Source organism: Carlito syrichta, unplaced genomic scaffold (genome assembly GCF_000164805.1).
Source record: "Carlito syrichta isolate Samal-C Ts95f unplaced genomic scaffold, Tarsius_syrichta-2.0.1 Scaffold301617, whole genome shotgun sequence".
Classification (NCBI taxonomy): domain Eukaryota; kingdom Metazoa; phylum Chordata; class Mammalia; order Primates; family Tarsiidae; genus Carlito; species Carlito syrichta.
In genome coordinates, this window is record NW_007245713.1 from 171,732 (window position 1) to 188,224 (window position 16,493).

The 16,493-nt window shown below is 42.3% G+C and overlaps 1 protein-coding gene across 3 annotated transcripts in view; it reads left to right on the plus strand.

Annotated features, from left to right (window-relative positions):
- The window catches only part of CACNA1D (calcium voltage-gated channel subunit alpha1 D), a 160,261-nt gene that overhangs the window by 10,596 nt on the left and 133,172 nt on the right, over positions 1–16,493 (plus strand). For 2 of the 3 annotated variants that reach the window (XM_008054924.2, XM_008054925.2), the window contains exons 3-5: positions 5,424–5,576; positions 6,101–6,297; positions 12,472–12,575. In XM_008054924.2, the coding sequence (XP_008053115.1) occupies positions 5,424–5,576; positions 6,101–6,297; positions 12,472–12,575 (454 nt within the window). Of the gene's footprint in view, positions 1–5,423; positions 5,577–6,100; positions 6,298–12,471; positions 12,576–13,149; positions 13,254–16,493 lie in introns of all 3 variants that reach the window. The other variant, XM_008054923.2, reaches the window with a different exon arrangement.

Consider the following 16,493-nt stretch of genomic DNA (forward strand, 5'->3'; position numbering starts at 1 on the left):
ACCACTGAGAATTGTTCCTGCCCTGCTCTGGGGGAAGAGATGAATGCTTTGATGTCCTTACCTGTATAGGGGACACAGTAGGACCTGCCTTGAAGGTTGTGAGAACTGAATGAGATGGGAGGGAGAGCTCCTAGCACAACTTCTGGAGCACAGAGGAGGCTCCCAGCAAGTGAGTGTGTTACCCACTAGACCCTACCATTCCGGTCTGTGCCAGACCTGGTTTGTTTTTGACTCCAGACCTCCAGGCCAGGTTTAGTTGCACTCGTGTTGGAGAGATGTCTTGCCTGAACCCTGGCCAGGAGCTGCAGGTCTCTTATCCTTCCATAAGCAGCATGGATTTTGTCTCACTGGTAGGACTCCTGTGCTGGGGACTTCAGAGGGTCGAAATCCTAACACCCTTCCAAGGACTGGTACTTCTGAGGTGGTTGCCTGCTGGAGCAAGAATACGGCATTGCAGGGTGTGTCTGTTTTTTCACAGCTCACAAAGCCATCAGAAGAGCACAGAACACTTTTCTTTTGCCTCTCCAGAAGTTCTTCATGAAATTTTATTAAACCTGTTGGCGCTTAGAATGCAACAAAAATCTGGAAAAAAAGCTATTTCCAAATTTAACATTTTAAAATGTAGGAAGTGGTGTTTTATGTGCACTTGTTTTTCCAGATGGTTCACTTATTTTCATTGAAAAAGATCAGCACAAATCAAAACCACAGAACTGTCTGGAATCAATTGAGAAAAAATAGAAATACCTTGAAAATGACTGGCTCTGTTAAGTGTAACATGATTAAATGAGAAGTTCAGTGAGCAAACATGTTCTTTCAGATTTGGTTGTTATAGCTTAATCTAATTTCAGAGTAACCACGACAGCTTTCTCCCCCAAAGAGCAAATGACAGGACAGCCTGCCTTTGGTATGTGCTGTGAGTAGACTCTAGGGGCTGCAGCTTCGTGTGTGTGTGTGTGTGTGTGTGTTGTGTGTGTGTGTGTGTGTGTGTGTATGTCTACAAGTGAGCCTCTAGCCAGTGAAAACTCAGAACTTGCATAGCACTGGCTAATGAGGTTTTTACTAATTAACTAGTGCTGTGCTCCCAGATACTCTTGAGCATGTTTTAACTGTATTTCTTCCTTTCCCCCATAAACATCACTGAAATTTTTTTTAAAGAATTTTATTTATTTATTTTTCTTTTTTTCTTTTTATTTAAATGTGGGGTACAATTCATGATTAGGTATACAAATGTTCATTATGCAGGTACCCTTGTTGATGAGGTGTGCCCCTCCCTCCCCTGGCAGTTTCCCATTACTGCCAATCCCTTTCTTATAGTATTATGATAATTGTTCAAGGTCTGCTTATGAGTGAGAACATATGATATTCTGTCCTTTGTTTCTGTGATAGATCACTGACTATGATAGACTCTAAATCCATCCAAGTTGCTGCGAAGTCCATATGTTTGTCCTTCTTTATGGCTGCATAATATTCCATTGTGTATATGTCCCACATTTTTTTAAATCCAGCTTCAATAGGCAGCATGGTTGGTTCCATGTTTTTGCTATTGTGAATAGAGCTGCAACAAACATGCGTGTGCAAGTCTCTTTTTGGTAGAATGACTTGAGTCCTCCAGGTATATTCCCAATAGGGGGATTGCTGGGTCATATGGAAGGTCAATTTCGAGTTCTTTCAGAAATCGCAACACTGTCTTTCAAAGAGGTTATACTAGTTTGCATTCCTACCAGCAGTGTAAAAGGTTCCTTTCTCTCCACATCCTCACCAGCATCTGTTGTTGTTTGTTTTATTAATGATGGCCTTTCTTACTGGGGTTAGGTGGTATCTCAATGTGGTTTTGATTTGCATTTGATAGAGATTTGCATTTTACTCTCCCACATGGCAAAAGGGAGAAATGAGGATATGAGTCTTGTGTGAGAATTTTAAAGCCCATATTTTACCCGCCCAGCTGGAGAACATCTGAGCCTCTCATCAAACCCAAATGAGCTTCTAGGGGAAGGGATCAGGGGTTCTGGGTTGTGAAATTTCCAGTGCTGGTTGGCAGCTGTGGCCTGGTGATTTCTCCTCCAGTACCTGAATTTATTAACAATGCCTACGAGTGTTTGACTGTTACACTTACCTAGGAATGATCTCATCCCTTCTAATAGGCCTTCTCTTTAGTCTCTTGCTTCCTTCCACACAATCCTAATCCTGAGTGTTTCCCCACCACCCTTCTTTCCATTACCTCCTTTTCTCTTCCTTGGCAGCCTTACCCACTCCATCGTTCTGAGTATTCTCTGTGGGTGGCTTCCAGTTTCTCATGTTCCTCATCTCTCAAGCTCACATTTCAGCTGCAGGATACTTTACCTTAATGTTATACCCGCATCAAACTCAACAGGGCTAAAGTTCCTCAATGTCCCCACTCCCATCCCCACCCCATTCTAAGAGAGTCTCCTTTTGAAATGCTTATTTTTGTTATGGACACTGGGATTTGCCTCAAGACCTTGACTCATATCACTGAAGCACTTCATAGGTCCCTCTTCCCCCTCCTACTCAGTTGCTGAGTTCTGATCTCAGCAGAGAGGAACCTGTGTGTAATGAAAGTATACATATTCACATTAAGATACAACAAACTGTTCTATGAGACAGTATAATGTGACAGCTAGTGAGTTGCCATACAGAACCAGACTCAAGATCTCAACATTTCTGACCCAGTGTTCTTTCTACTCCTTCCTCCTTCTTCTGTAGCTAGAGTCCTGTGAGATCTACCACACATGTTGGTTATGGACAGAGGAGCCTGTATGTAATGAAAATATACGTGTTCACATTAAGATACAACTTTATTATCTCATACATTTGACCAATCTGAGATATGATAGTTACTTGGAATGTAAAGATATTCACGAATCATATGGCTTCCTACCACAGAATTTAGAAGAGCTCACTGCTGGAGGATGATTTTGGATGGCCCATAGGTGTCTCAAAATAAAACAAAACAAAACAAACCTGTCCAAGTAGATTAGGACAGATATTTTATTTTCCCTTATAGGAGGCAAAAATATTGAAAATCATCCTATTGATTTTTTTTTTTTTTTTTTTGAGTCAGAGTCTTACTCTATTGCCCAGACTGGAGTGTCGTGGCATGATCACTGCTCATCCTAGCCTGGACCTCATGGGCTCAGGTGATCCTCCCACCTCAGCCTCCTGAGTAGCTGGGACTACAGGCACATGCCACCATGCCCAGCTAATTTTTTTTATTTTCATAGAGATAAGGTTTTACCATGTTGTCCAGGCTCATCTTGTACTCCTGGGCTCAGGCAATCCTTTTGCCTCGGCCTCCCAAAGTGTTGGGATTACAGGCATGCACTACTGTGTATGGCTTTTTTTGTTGTTCTTAAAGAAACCCTTTGAACATTTTAATATCCAAAGGTAGCACCTAGGATTTTAGTTGTAGTAGAGGTATTGGAAAGACAGGGTCTTCCTAAGTCTAAAAATTCTCTTATTATTTTTCCCTTCCCCTTCTGCCCCTGTCTCTTCCCGTGTGCTGCTTGTCATGGCAAATGTTTGTCATTATTGCTGATCAGTATTCTTCTTTTTGCTGAGTGTGTTCTCATTGCTAATTTATTTAACTCTTTTTTTTTTTTGAGTTGGAGTCTCACTATGTCACCCAGACTGGAGTGCAGTGGCCGCTCCCTGCCACCGTAACCTCGACCTGCTGGCTCTGGCGATCCTTCCACCTCAGCCTTTCAAGTAGCTGGAACTACAGGCATGCGCTACCACGCCTGGCTAATTTTTTGATTTTTGTAGAGATGAGGTCTTGCCAAGTTGCCCAGGTGGATCTCAAACCCGCGGGCTCAGGCAATCCACTCATCTCAGCCTACCAAAGCACGGGATTACAGGAAGAGCCACCGAGCCCGGCTAATTTATTTAACTCTAAGCATCTCAGCTTCTTGTATTCTTTCCTTCTTTGAATATGTACTGGGAAAGTGAGAAGATACTAGAAAAGGGGAAATTTGAAGGAAGAGAGAGAACAAGGAAGGGAAGGGAAGGAGAAAGAAAACAGGACAAGAGTGAACACAGAGAGGAAGCTGAGGTCACGGGGTGATGGAGGGAAGGCAGGACACTAAGCACAGGTCAGGAGACCTGTTTCTAGAGTATGTTCTGGGTTTCTGCCTGGCCTTCTCCCTCAGTCTCTTGCTTCCTTCCACGCAATCCTAATCCTGAATGTTTCCCCACCACCTTTCTTTCCATTACCTCCTTTTTTCTTCCTTGGCAACCTTACCCACTCCATCGTTCTGAGTATTCTCTGTGGGTGGCTTCTAGTTTCTCATGTCTCCCATCTCTCAAGCCCACATTTCAGCTGCAGGACACGTTACCTTAATGTTATACTCACATCAAACTCAACAGGGCTAAAGTTCCTCAACCCACCCCCTCAACTCCATTCCAAGAGAGTCTCCTTTTGAGATGCTTATTTTTGTTCTGGACACTGGGATTTACCTCAAGATCCTGACTCACATCACTGCAGTACTTCATAGGTCCCTTTCTCTCCCTCCTACTCAGTTACTGAGTTCTGGTCTCACCCTGATTCTCATTCTCACCTACTCTACCACTTTTGAATTGCCACTCTGCCTACTGTTGCCCTGTTGGTCTTTCTAAAGTAGCTGCCTTTTGCTGGTGGACTAAAGTCTGGCTCCATAACCCAAATTCAAAGTCCAGAACCCTGGCTTTCCAATCTGTTTCTCTTTCCTGATTTTCTTTTTCACTGCATAGCTACCAATCAAAGCTCACCACCCCCAAGCCCACATAGTGCTCATTCATTTCTGTGCTTTTGGTACCCTATTTTCCTCCAGGAAGTCGCCTTTCTCCCATGCCCACCTGTGGAAATCTATCCCACTCAGCTTTCAGGCTCTGCCTAGAGGGAAGATGCATCAGTTGCCTTCCCCCCCCCCCCACATCTTTCATCCTTCTTGATTTTAACTGATTGATATTTCTCTTAGAGTGTCTGTGTGCTACCCCAGGGTCGAGTCATGTGTGCTTAATTCTATGTATTCTTCTGGAATATGACTTCTTTGAGAGAAGGCACTTTATGTAAAACATCTTCATATTGTTCAAAAGCACTGAACCTTATGATTTCCACATGGTAGATGTTCAAGGGATTTTGTCAAGTGGATGAACAAAAGCGTAAGTGAATGATGAACTTTGACATTGGGCAGTCCCCTCTCAAAACCTTAGTTTTTCTGTCTACCAAGTAAGGGAGTTGGATTAGATAATCTGTAAGTTTCCTTTTTAGCTCATGTCACATCCTGGCTTAATGTTAATGAAAAACTTTGAAATATCTTTTTGAGTTTTATTACTATGTGTTATAAATAGAGCAGACATCGTTAGGAATTATACATATGTATCACCGAAGTGTCTTCCTGGCTCATAAACCTATTTCTTTTCTTTCCTAGGTTTACAAGTTGTCCTGAACTCCATTATAAAAGCCATGGTTCCCCTCCTTCACATAGCCCTTTTGGTATTATTTGTAATCATAATCTATGCTATTATAGGATTGGAACTTTTTATTGGAAAAATGCACAAAACATGTTTTTTTGCTGACTCAGGTAAGTAATGAAAGAGGCAGCTAACTTAATTTTTAAAAATTTGGCTTTCCCCAAAGCAACTTTTGTAGTTTGGGGAAAATCTAAAACAAAATGGGAAAGAAAATGCCAAATATACCAGCAAGCTGATGGAGCCAATTCCTGGTGTAAGTTATGTTTAGAATAAATGAGAATTTAATCTCCTTTTCCATTCTTATTTCCTGTGTAATTTGTCCTAGCAAACAAGATCAGGGACTTCCAAAACTAGACTATGAGGCAAACCAATTGCATTGTGCTGTCTAAGCTTTAAAAAGGTGCCATAAAATGAGTACAGAGGAAAGAGGGATGGGTCCTTACTCTCAGAGAAAATGGCAGATTCTACTGAGCAGGGAGCATTTGAAGAGGACCTTGAAGGACAAGTAGGATTCTGAGGCATCCTAGTGAGTGGTAGGGTGTACCAGGCTCTTGCCAGAGTTTTCTACTTCCCCCAGCTTGAGATTCCTGATTTTTCTCTCCTGAGTGGTGCAGCCTGCTTATTCTGTTTGCAGATATTGTAGCTGAAGAGGACCCGGCTCCGTGTGCGTTCTCAGGGAATGGACGCCAATGTAACACCAATGGCACGGAATGTAGGAGTGGCTGGGTTGGCCCGAATGGAGGCATCACCAACTTTGATAATTTTGCCTTTGCCATGCTCACTGTGTTTCAGTGCATCACCATGGAAGGCTGGACAGATGTGCTCTACTGGGTAAGTAGCTTGAGGAGAAAGTTTATGGAGAGTTATTTCCTTGGATAAAGGTGTTTTGTTAGCTAGAGCAGTTGGAGTATTGTTGACTGAAAAAGAAGTGCTAGAAGTTAGTTCTTTGGGAAGGGAAGCAGATCCTCTCTTCCCCAGCAGGCCTCATCATCCTCCTCCCCCCAGGGCCTTAGTTTCAGTTCCAGAAAGCTGCTGCATGATGTTGGCTTTTGAACTGTTAGTCCTCCACTTGCCTGGAGACTTGTTTCTGGGTGTGCCTAGTAGTCCCCTTTGGAGGCACTCCAGGAAGCCAGGGATGTCCAGATTCAGCACTAGGAGGACCAGAGGGCCATTTCCCAGATGAACGGCCTCCGAAACGACTGCAGGCAAAAATCGATCTTTCTTATATAAAGGTAGGTTGCTCCACTTGATCCTAAAGGAAAGAGAGGGAACATAAATTGGATCCCTTTCATGCTTTCCATAACTCAGGACAACCTTAAACCCAACATGAGTTTTCCCTTTTGTATCTTCAGTATTACTATAGATTGACCACCATAAGGTCTTAGCTCTCTTCCTTTCTATCTGGAGCTACAGAACTCTCTCAGAAAGGGTAGACATGGCATGTCACACTTCCAGTGCTGATGGATCCACTGAACCCACCATAAAAACAGTTGCACACCCTTTCAGGGCTAGGTTCTGATTCCTCTTGTGCCTGACAGAGCCAGGAGAGTTTGCTATAGATAAAGTGCAGTAGTATTTTAACAGTCATTTCCCAGGGTTGAGTTGGTCTGATAGAATTTTAAAACTCACAGAAGTTTATAAATTATTTTCCATGGTATAAGAATTACTGGGAAAAAACAGCTAACATGTAGATTTTGAGCTTAAATCCAAGTCCAAATGGGATTAATCAGGATTCCAATAATAAGTTGTTAAAAAGAAATTAGTGATAAAGTACTTCTTTAATCAGCAGGCTCTAGTTAGAAAACCTACAAATTGAGAAGTAACTTCTGATAGTTTCTAAATTTTAGATGCTTTACAAGATTTCATATTACTCCATAACTTCAGAGAACACAACAAATAATGGTTATAAATAGGTTTTTGCTTCCCTTTACCAGTTTATAGGATTGTCCCTATGTATTCAGTATTAGGAAAAGAAGCTATGCTTTTGTCTTTAGTCCCGGAGGTGTGAGTCTGGTTTGATGAAGTTTAAGCATCACCAACCCGTTATGTGCTGTTTTTCCCACTTCGTTTCTTTTTCCGTTTCTTTTTCATAGGTGTGTGCGTGCGTGTGTGTGTGTGCGTGTGCGTGTGTGTGTGTGTGTGTGTGTGTGTGTATGCTTGCATGTCTGTGTGGGTACACACATCTGTTATTTATATTCATAAAGCAATATCTTTTCATGAAGAGGAAAAGCAGCAGATTATATTGGATGAGCTATGAGCATGGACATTCAAGGGGGTCCTCAAGTTAGGTGAAGGACTTATTTTCAAAATTTCCAAGTGGCAACTGCTAGTCAGATTAGTTGAGGTCTCACTTCCAGTCTTCCCTTGAAGTTTCTGATAAATAGAAAAAGCATTATCCAAATACCCCAAACTCTGACCCTTCCCTCCAAACAATACAGAAAATATTTTAATTTTTTTTAAAATAAAAATCTGTGGCTCTTCTCAGCTTTGTTTTTCTCTCTATTGTCATGGTGAAATGTCAACTGCTGATCCAACATGCCCTGACTAATGAACAGTTTTATACTTTATGTTATATTTCTGTAAACTGATTCTCTCACAACAATTTTCCTATTGTCAAGCAAGTGAAAACTGTGAGTGTGTGATTAAAGAGAGAAAACTTTATGTGCCAGAGACAAAAGTTTCTACTTGCTTTCCTGATAACTTTTAAGTATCACCTAGGATGATATAATTATTATCTTTATTAATATGACAATCACATAGTTAATAATTTGACAATATAATTATATTCTCCATGAATTACATAGCATCTTTATTCTGATGGAGGAACTCAGGTAATTCATAAACATTATCCCAGTCTGTATCCCTTTATAGAGGATCTGGGATCTTGAAGATAGTAGAATGTAGAGAGACCACTGAACATCACCAGGGTCCTACAGCAGGTGGCTATGGTCCTCAGTCTAGAAGAGGGGTCTGTAAATCTTTTTATAAGGGGCCAAATAGAAAATGTATTTGGCCTTGCCGGCCATGTGGTCTCTGTTGCAACTATTCAACTCTGTCATTGTAGCTCAGAAGCAGTCATAGAAATATATAAGTGAGTGAATGTGGCTTTATTCCAAATATAACTTTATTTGTGGACCCTGAAATTTGAATTTCATATGACTTTTATGTGCCATGAAATATTATTCTTTTGATTTTTCTCCAACCATTTCAAAGTGTAAAACCCATTTTAACTTGAGGGCCATATAAAAAAGCAGACAGCAGGCTAGATTTGGGGACCTCTGGTCTAGACTAGAACCCAGCACTCTTTTGTTGGCATTCTTCCCTTCTCAGCAGTTTGTGGCTCCTTCTAGAACACTAGGGGGCAGCTAAGTCATGTCTTCCAGAGTGTTCTCTAAGATCTTATGCTCTGAAACACATCAGGATTTTAAAAAATTACTTGTTGATTGCACTTATTAACTCATCGTAGACATAGGCAGGGCCTAAGGAACCAAGCCTTCCTAATATCTTATGGGCCGTGGTCAGCTGAAAGCCAAACAGCTATGTTCCACAACAGACCATCCCTGCCTAGCACAGTATCTGTCACAAAGCAGGTGCTCAACGAATACAAGTGACTATGATAGCTCTTCAAGTGTACCAAGCATCAGTGCCTCATTAGTGTAGATGACCATGCTTGAATATCTATTTTTATTCACAAATAGGGCATTAAGAAAACATTTTGGGAGATAAAGGAGCCTAGATTTTAAATACTGGTTACAAGTGAATTTCTCAGTCCTTTAGACATTTGTGTACGGTGGGTAAAGTTTTTGTGGGAGATTGTTTGCAACTAATGAAGTCTACATTCAATCAGTGTTCTCAAGCTTGTGTATGCCTTACTTCTCATGAGTATCTGGCAGATGGCTAGTAGGGTCTTGTGAAAGGAAGTACCGGTAGGCCCAATATGCAGAAAGGCATACTTAGCACAGAACTATTTGGATGTGGGGAGTGGGATCACTAACTTCTGGTGGAAAAATTATTGTAGAGCACTTTTATAAAGTGAGTTTAATAAGTATAATTAAACTCGTTTGACCCACGTGTATTTGTTGCTCACAAAGGCTGTCGGATGTAGTGTAGAGGAGCATCAAGACTGGAAAGTGCTGGTCATGTGGCCCTGGATAGGTCACTGAACCTCTCTGGGCTTCAGTTTCCTTGTCTGCAAAATGCAGAATTAGACTACATGATTTAATTTTTCTTCAACTTAGAGGAAATTATTTTTCCCTTCAACTCAAGGGAAATGTTTTTAAATGTAAGAATAAACAATATTGGTTTCAAGAGAGAGCTACCCATGTAAGTCATTCATGGTGTCTTGCTCTCTTCTCAGTGCTCACACTTGTAGGGGTGCTGGCTGCCAGGCCTAACGGAAGTATCTGTGGTCAAGTTGACATTCTCCTTTATCCAAGACACCTGGGAAAGTTCACACTCTAGGTATTCAACCAAGGGCTTGCCTTTCTATTATTTGTTGCTCCAGGGAGTAAACAACCAGTATATTAAGTTTCCAGGAGTATTTTCAGCAATTAGAAAAAACAAAAAGCCTTAAGTTAGCCTTTGATTTGAGACATGAAGATGCATTTTAGCCTTTAAAATGAGAGAAAACTAAAGTTAAAAAGAAATTTACTGAGCATCAGGTGACATCCCATGGTGCTTTGATATAAATATTTTTAAAAATTAATCTAAGTTGAAATGCTTCTGATCAAGCTGATTTCTTCATTGTTGATGAAGACCATATAGACAAAGTTCCAGCAGCATCTATTTTCAAGAGGGTATTTTTGGGAACAGCTTGCCAGTTCTGATTTTTCCCTGTATATATGGTAAGGTCTAAGAAAAACTTAGCTCTGCAAAGGGACTTGGGTTGAGAAGGCTGGGAGAAGCTGGGAGAAAGACGAGCTCTCAGAGCTGAAGTTTGTCTCTTTTGCCTGCCTTCTTGCATGGAAGTTTAGAGTCTCTTGTGGTCTGTGTTCAGCTCCAGCCTCTACCCCAGTCCTCAGCTGTCATCCTGGTGATAATTCTGATTGAGCAAATGTGAATTTGCTGAACACCTCCCAAGAAATTAAAAGGCTTTTACATTTTTTTAAGGAAAAATTTCTCTCCCAAGTAGAGAAGACAGCTGTTACTAGAGCCATTCTCTGGAACACCACACTGAGGCCTGAAGAGGGGGGTTGGTGAAGCAGATGGCTCAGCAACCAACTTTGCCAGAGTTGTGAATAGTGAGGTTTCCTGATGGGAGCCCTGGACCTGTCCGTCCTCCCCTCACCTTGATGGGCACCCTATTCCCTGCTGCAGGCACCTCCGTTCCAGCACAGAGGAATACAGCCCAGAGAGTTCTCTGTCGCAGGTGCTGACCCAGGCTGGGCTCTGGCCACCACACCAGGCAGTCTGTTTCTTCTTCACACATATGTTTTTAAATAAGTTTAGTGGTGTAGTTGCTTTGGAAGAGTTATCCTCTGCCTTCCTGTTGAAATTAGTTTATCCAGTTTAATTAGATCAACAATTGCAGCCACGGCCCTGGCTCATTCATTACTCTAATTGCCAATGTAAGATGTGCAGACTGATATGAGTTCTATTAAGCACATCAATTTTCATGTGGCCAAACAGGTGTTTCATAAGGGATTTAATGCCCTCTCTCTAGACTTCAGCAACAGATGTTAGGTAATTTTTTTTTAATGTTCTCTTTTCCTGTTTGGCTTCTGCATGAGGCAAACATTGTGAAATGCATGAGCCTCGTTCTGTGAAGCTAAAACCTGGAACCAGATAATGTGCAGGAAAGCACATGCTTAAAACCCTAAGGGTTTGCACCTGCAAGGCAAGAGCAATGGTGCTGCCTGGTCTATATGTAATTCTTATTGGCAAAAGATTCTGGGTGTTCTGGCAGGGTCTTGCCTGGGTCATCCATTCTGTCCCCAAACTGATCCATAACACCTCCTTCCTGTAAGAGTGTTTGCCCAATTTAACATTGAGCTGTGCTGCTGGAAAGTTCCACCCAGCTGTGATATTTAAAGCACCTCTTTGCTTCTATATAAAAGCTGCTTACTACCAAACCTCCCCTGGGAGGGCCTGCCAGGGAGGCCATGTCTACAAGTGCAGCCTGGGTTAGTCTAGAATTGGGGGCGTGGGGTTCCTTTGGCCAAGCTCTTTTGCCTCTAATCCCAGCCAGCTCATAGCTGGAGCCAGTCTCTTGGGGGATCATCTAGGTCAAGGCTAGGTGTAGGGGATAAGGACTTATTTCCATCTCCTGGGTCCTTTCTGTGGGTGCAGCTGAGAAAAAGCTCATTCCCAGTGAATGAATATGTGTCCCTGAATATGTGTCAGCCAGTTGACCTTGAACACTTTTTGTTTGTATTCATTTAGCTGTGCTTACATGCACTGAGTGCAGATCATCCAGCTCTATGATTGGTTAAGTTTCCTTGGACAAGTTGGCTTCCAGTGGAAGATTATCTTAAGAGTTTTTTAAAAAAGAATTTATGGTGTCAAATGTTGCAAGTTTGTCTCTATAATTAAGATTTTTCCACCATCACAAATCTTAAAAGCAAAGAAAGTACTAGCAACTTGGGCAGAGTAGGAAATAGGTTCTAGCTAAGCACTTGTTTTGTCCTCTACCAAGATCTTTTCTGAAAATCACTTATCAAGGCAGTTTCCTGTGAGAAAGCACCAAATCCCTGCTGATTTCCCTACCTGGAGCCAAAATTTTCCTGAACTTCTTGATGACTCTTCTTGTGTGTATGTATGTGCACGTGCGTGTGTGGTTGTGTGTGGTGTGTGTGTGTGTGTGTGTGTGTGTGTGTGTGTGTGTGTATTGGGAACATGTAATGAATGTGCATTGGCTGCTATTGTCTCTGATTTGACTACTGTCTCTGATTTGTATACATGTAAATGTTTAATCAAATGTATAGAATGCTGTCTCTAATGTGACCCTCTCTCCTTATTAGATTCTCTTATTAACCTACTCCTATGAGACCATCTTATTTCTTGCAGATGAATGATGCTATGGGATTTGAATTGCCCTGGGTGTATTTTGTCAGTCTCGTCATCTTTGGGTCATTTTTCGTACTAAATCTTGTACTTGGTGTATTGAGCGGGTAAGCTATACCTCTTTCATCTTGAAAGCAGAGTCCTGAGGACAGTTGCCAAGACCACACAGGCTTTGCTGGATGGGGGCCGTCAGGAGGGTGCCAAATGCTTTATGTGTCCTCTGAGATGCTTTCTTTTCTGTTGAGGATCCCCAAATCAAGCTGTTTCCTGGAACCTCACCAGCCTTCATGAAAGAGAGCTATAGAATGATTATTAACCAGAAATTAATCAGCATTGTTGCTTGAGATTTAAATAATTTCCATTGCTTGCCCTTTTGTCTGTTCTAAAATGAGATACATTTATAATGGCCTTATTGGTTTGGATCCAAATATAATGCAGATTAATTGGTGCAAAACAGTAGTGAAATGAGCTGGGTTGGGCCGACTTTTCATAGGCCATGTTTGTAAATTTCAGCAGCTGAACTGGTCCTTATTTGAAGAAAAAAATAGGAAAGACCTAAGCCCAGCCTTTCACCTAGGAGCAGTAACCTTCAGCAAAGCACTGAGGGGTCTGGGAGCTGCAACTGGGGCTCTGCTCTTTGGTAAATGGATAACTGATAACTGATCTCCTTACATTTTACAGGTAAATGATGCGATAGGATGGGAATGGCCATGGGTGTATTTTGTTAGTCTGATCATCCTTGGCTCATTTTTCGTCCTTAACCTGGTTCTTGGTGTCCTTAGTGGGTAAGCAGTTGGATCCGTGTTGCCCCTCTCCCGCTGCCACGTGTAAGGCGACTCTGCGTGTCTCCCAGCTGCTCCCTGACAGCTTCTCTGCATGCATTTGGACTCTGATGTCCCCTCAGTGTGTTGCTTTTGGATTGAACTGTGATTCTTTCTGCCTGTATCTGTCTGTGAATTCTGTGTTTCTGATGCTTGCCAAACACTATTAATTTAATGAAAAAGTTCCTGAAGCCCGTAGTATTAATATGTAAATGTGCAGAGGTGGATGACAAGTGAGTAAAAGGAATGCTAGCCTTGGTCTCCCCCAGGAAAGGAGCCTTTGTCTCTTGTGCTTTTGTTTCTGTTGGTATATAACCTGGTCCTTTTAAGTCACCACAGTGCATTAGCAATACTTCCGGGTGTTTCAAAATTTATTGTGAAGGAGAAACAAACCTCAATTAGTACATAAATACTGAGCACTTTCAAAATCTCCCTCAGATTGAGATTCTTTATAAGCTTGGTTTTCTAGTGCTATCACTGTGAGAATTAACCCTCTAAATTCAGTTTTAATCATAACTTGTAGAATCTTCTTTAATGCAGAATGATGATAAACTTTTGTGCATACATTTGCTATGGCCTTATCTTCGTCCTCATCATTCAGTCACCATTTTTGCAGTTCATTTGTTTACCCCCTCATGTCTGTGGATTGACTGTCTGCAAAGAGGATTCAGCAGAGACTGGCTCAAATTGGGACTCCTTGTTGCAGGGTTCTGCCCTGCCTGCTGTTTGAGACGCTACCCCACAGCCCTCATGGGCAACTCTGCATCCTCACCGTCTCTCAGACACCCCAGAAAGTGGAGTACCTCAGAGAAGGGGGCTATGGGCTATCTGGGTTCTCTCAGAAACAGCTTCTTCATGCAACCATTGCCGGGGTTGGGGGTACACCTGGAGGCTCATGATGTGTCCGTGTTCTCCAGAGGAGCTTTTGTTGCTGCACGGAGTGCAGACATCCTCAGGAAATAGCGTTGATGGATTTGAGGGAGTTTATCTCCTCCTCCTTCACTTTATCTTGCCCTTTTCAAGGCTGTATCTCAGGGAAGTGATGTCTTCACGTATGCTGAGTTAGTGAAAAGACCTTTATCACATTTTTGGAAACACTGCCTTTTCCAGAGCAGAAAGTAGAGCCTAGTTATCCATCTTGGCTTCCTTTCTTTGTCTTCCCTCAAGCTTGCCCTCCTGTTTCCAGGGGATATGCACTGTGAATTCTCCTTGACTGGGTGTTGTCAGTTTCACACCACAGAACGCGCAGTGTCATGGAAAGCCCCTATCTAGAAATGGCCTAAGGGTCATCACCTCCCAATGAGGGGGCAGGGGCTGGACCTGGGTTGAAGTGTGATAGCCTACCCCTCCCCTGCCACAGTCGTCTATGGATCAGTGGCTCTTCAAACCTCATTTTCCTTCACTTCAGACTTTAAAAGTGCCTTTCTCCTAATGAAGCTCAGTGGCCCTAGGTCAGGGCTGGAATTGTGAGGGTGGCATTTATTCCTGGAGAAACAGCGTTGCCACAGGAGCTTTCCATACAAGGTTAACAGAGGTCCTGTTGTGAATTCCTTGGCGCCTCACGTCTCCTCAACCTAACTAAACTGACGGAGGCCATGGAAACCACTAATTTTAACAGTGTCTGTGACATGCCTTATCTTTTCGCTTCTCCAGGCAGGAACCATTGCCCCAACATGATGAAGCGGAGGTAGGAGCCAAATCATGAGGTGCTTTAAAAAAGAAAAAAGGAAAAGATGGGAGGAGGGGCTTACCATTATAATGATGAGGGTTAAACATGCAACTCCGTGGGAAAAACCCAAAGCTGGAAGATTAAAAAAAGGCACACATCCTCATGGAACAACCAGTTTACTGAAATATATTTTTGGGGAAAATAGTAAGTTTTTAAAAAACATTATTTTTATCATCAAAACAAAACTTAGGTCCCTTATGACAGAGAAGGCAAATGACGTGAATTTTTAGAAGAAAACCTGAGACTTCCCAGTGATTTTAACTGCCACTTCAGGCTGTGCTCAGGCCCCGAGTTTCTGCAGGCTGCCTCCACTCTACTCCTCCGTAAGGCCACTTGGGTAGAAAATGCTGAGGGTGGCTTGAATGAAGTCAGAGTCATGTCTGTAGAGCAGGGCCTCTCGGCTGTGTTCACTGATTTGGCTAGCATTTCCTGAGATCCTGTGGGATACCCGGCTCTGGGCCAGAAGCCAGGAGTGCCAAGATGTCTCAGACACAACCAGCTGCCTTGTGCTCAGGCATTCACTGTCTCGTGGCATAGCCCATTTTCAAGCAGTGCTGTGTGGCAAATGCTAGAGTGGAAGGGTAGACCATGGGGCTCTGTGAGAGATAAGGAGGCGTCTCCCAGGGAAACTGAGGAGGATCTGACATGCTTCCACCTCCCTCCCACCATTCCCTCTACTTCTCTGCCTGCTACTCCTCTTTTTCCCATTTGTGGTGGTGGGGTTGTTAAGGCAAACTAAACATTTAAAATTTTAATTTTAGGCTGCTTCACAATTTTTTTTAGGGAACACGAAAGGTATGAAACCAGAAGGGCATCAAGGGTTAAAAAACAGATAACTTATGCTGCTCAGCTCCTGGGAGACTGTCAGGCCAACAGAAATGTAATCCCCTAGGCACTGAATTAAAATGCTCCCATTTTAGAAACTGGTCATGAGAATGCCTCCTCATGAAGAATGTTGGATAGCGCTGTGTGTCTTTAAGTCTGTCAACCATTTTAAAATTCCTTTATTTGTTTATGCCCCTGGGCTCCTTTTTTGTGTGTGGCCATGCCATCCTATTGTATTCTTGAACTGACTTTAATCTGCACATTTGATTTGGTGTTTATATGTTTTTAAAGCCTTGTAAGGCAGATGCTTTGGAAAAATGTTTGGTTTTATGACAGACCCGTTTTTCCTCAAGGTGAGTATGAAGTTTGTGAACTATACACGTTGCACAGTCAAGTGTGAACATAGATGGACACTTTCATCTCTGATGACAGAGCTCTGTGGGAGGAGCTGAGAATATTTATATATTGCCGTTTAACATTAAATTGTCATTGAGGATGAGGTCCCATTATGACTAAAGATTGGAAAGAGTGTCTCCTTTAAGTCTACAATTCAGGTGATTATGTGTGTCTCATCTTCTCATGCTGGCTTTTTAGAAGCATGGTGATTTTTCACTTTAAAAATGATTTCTTTAACAACTTGTCCCTTCTGA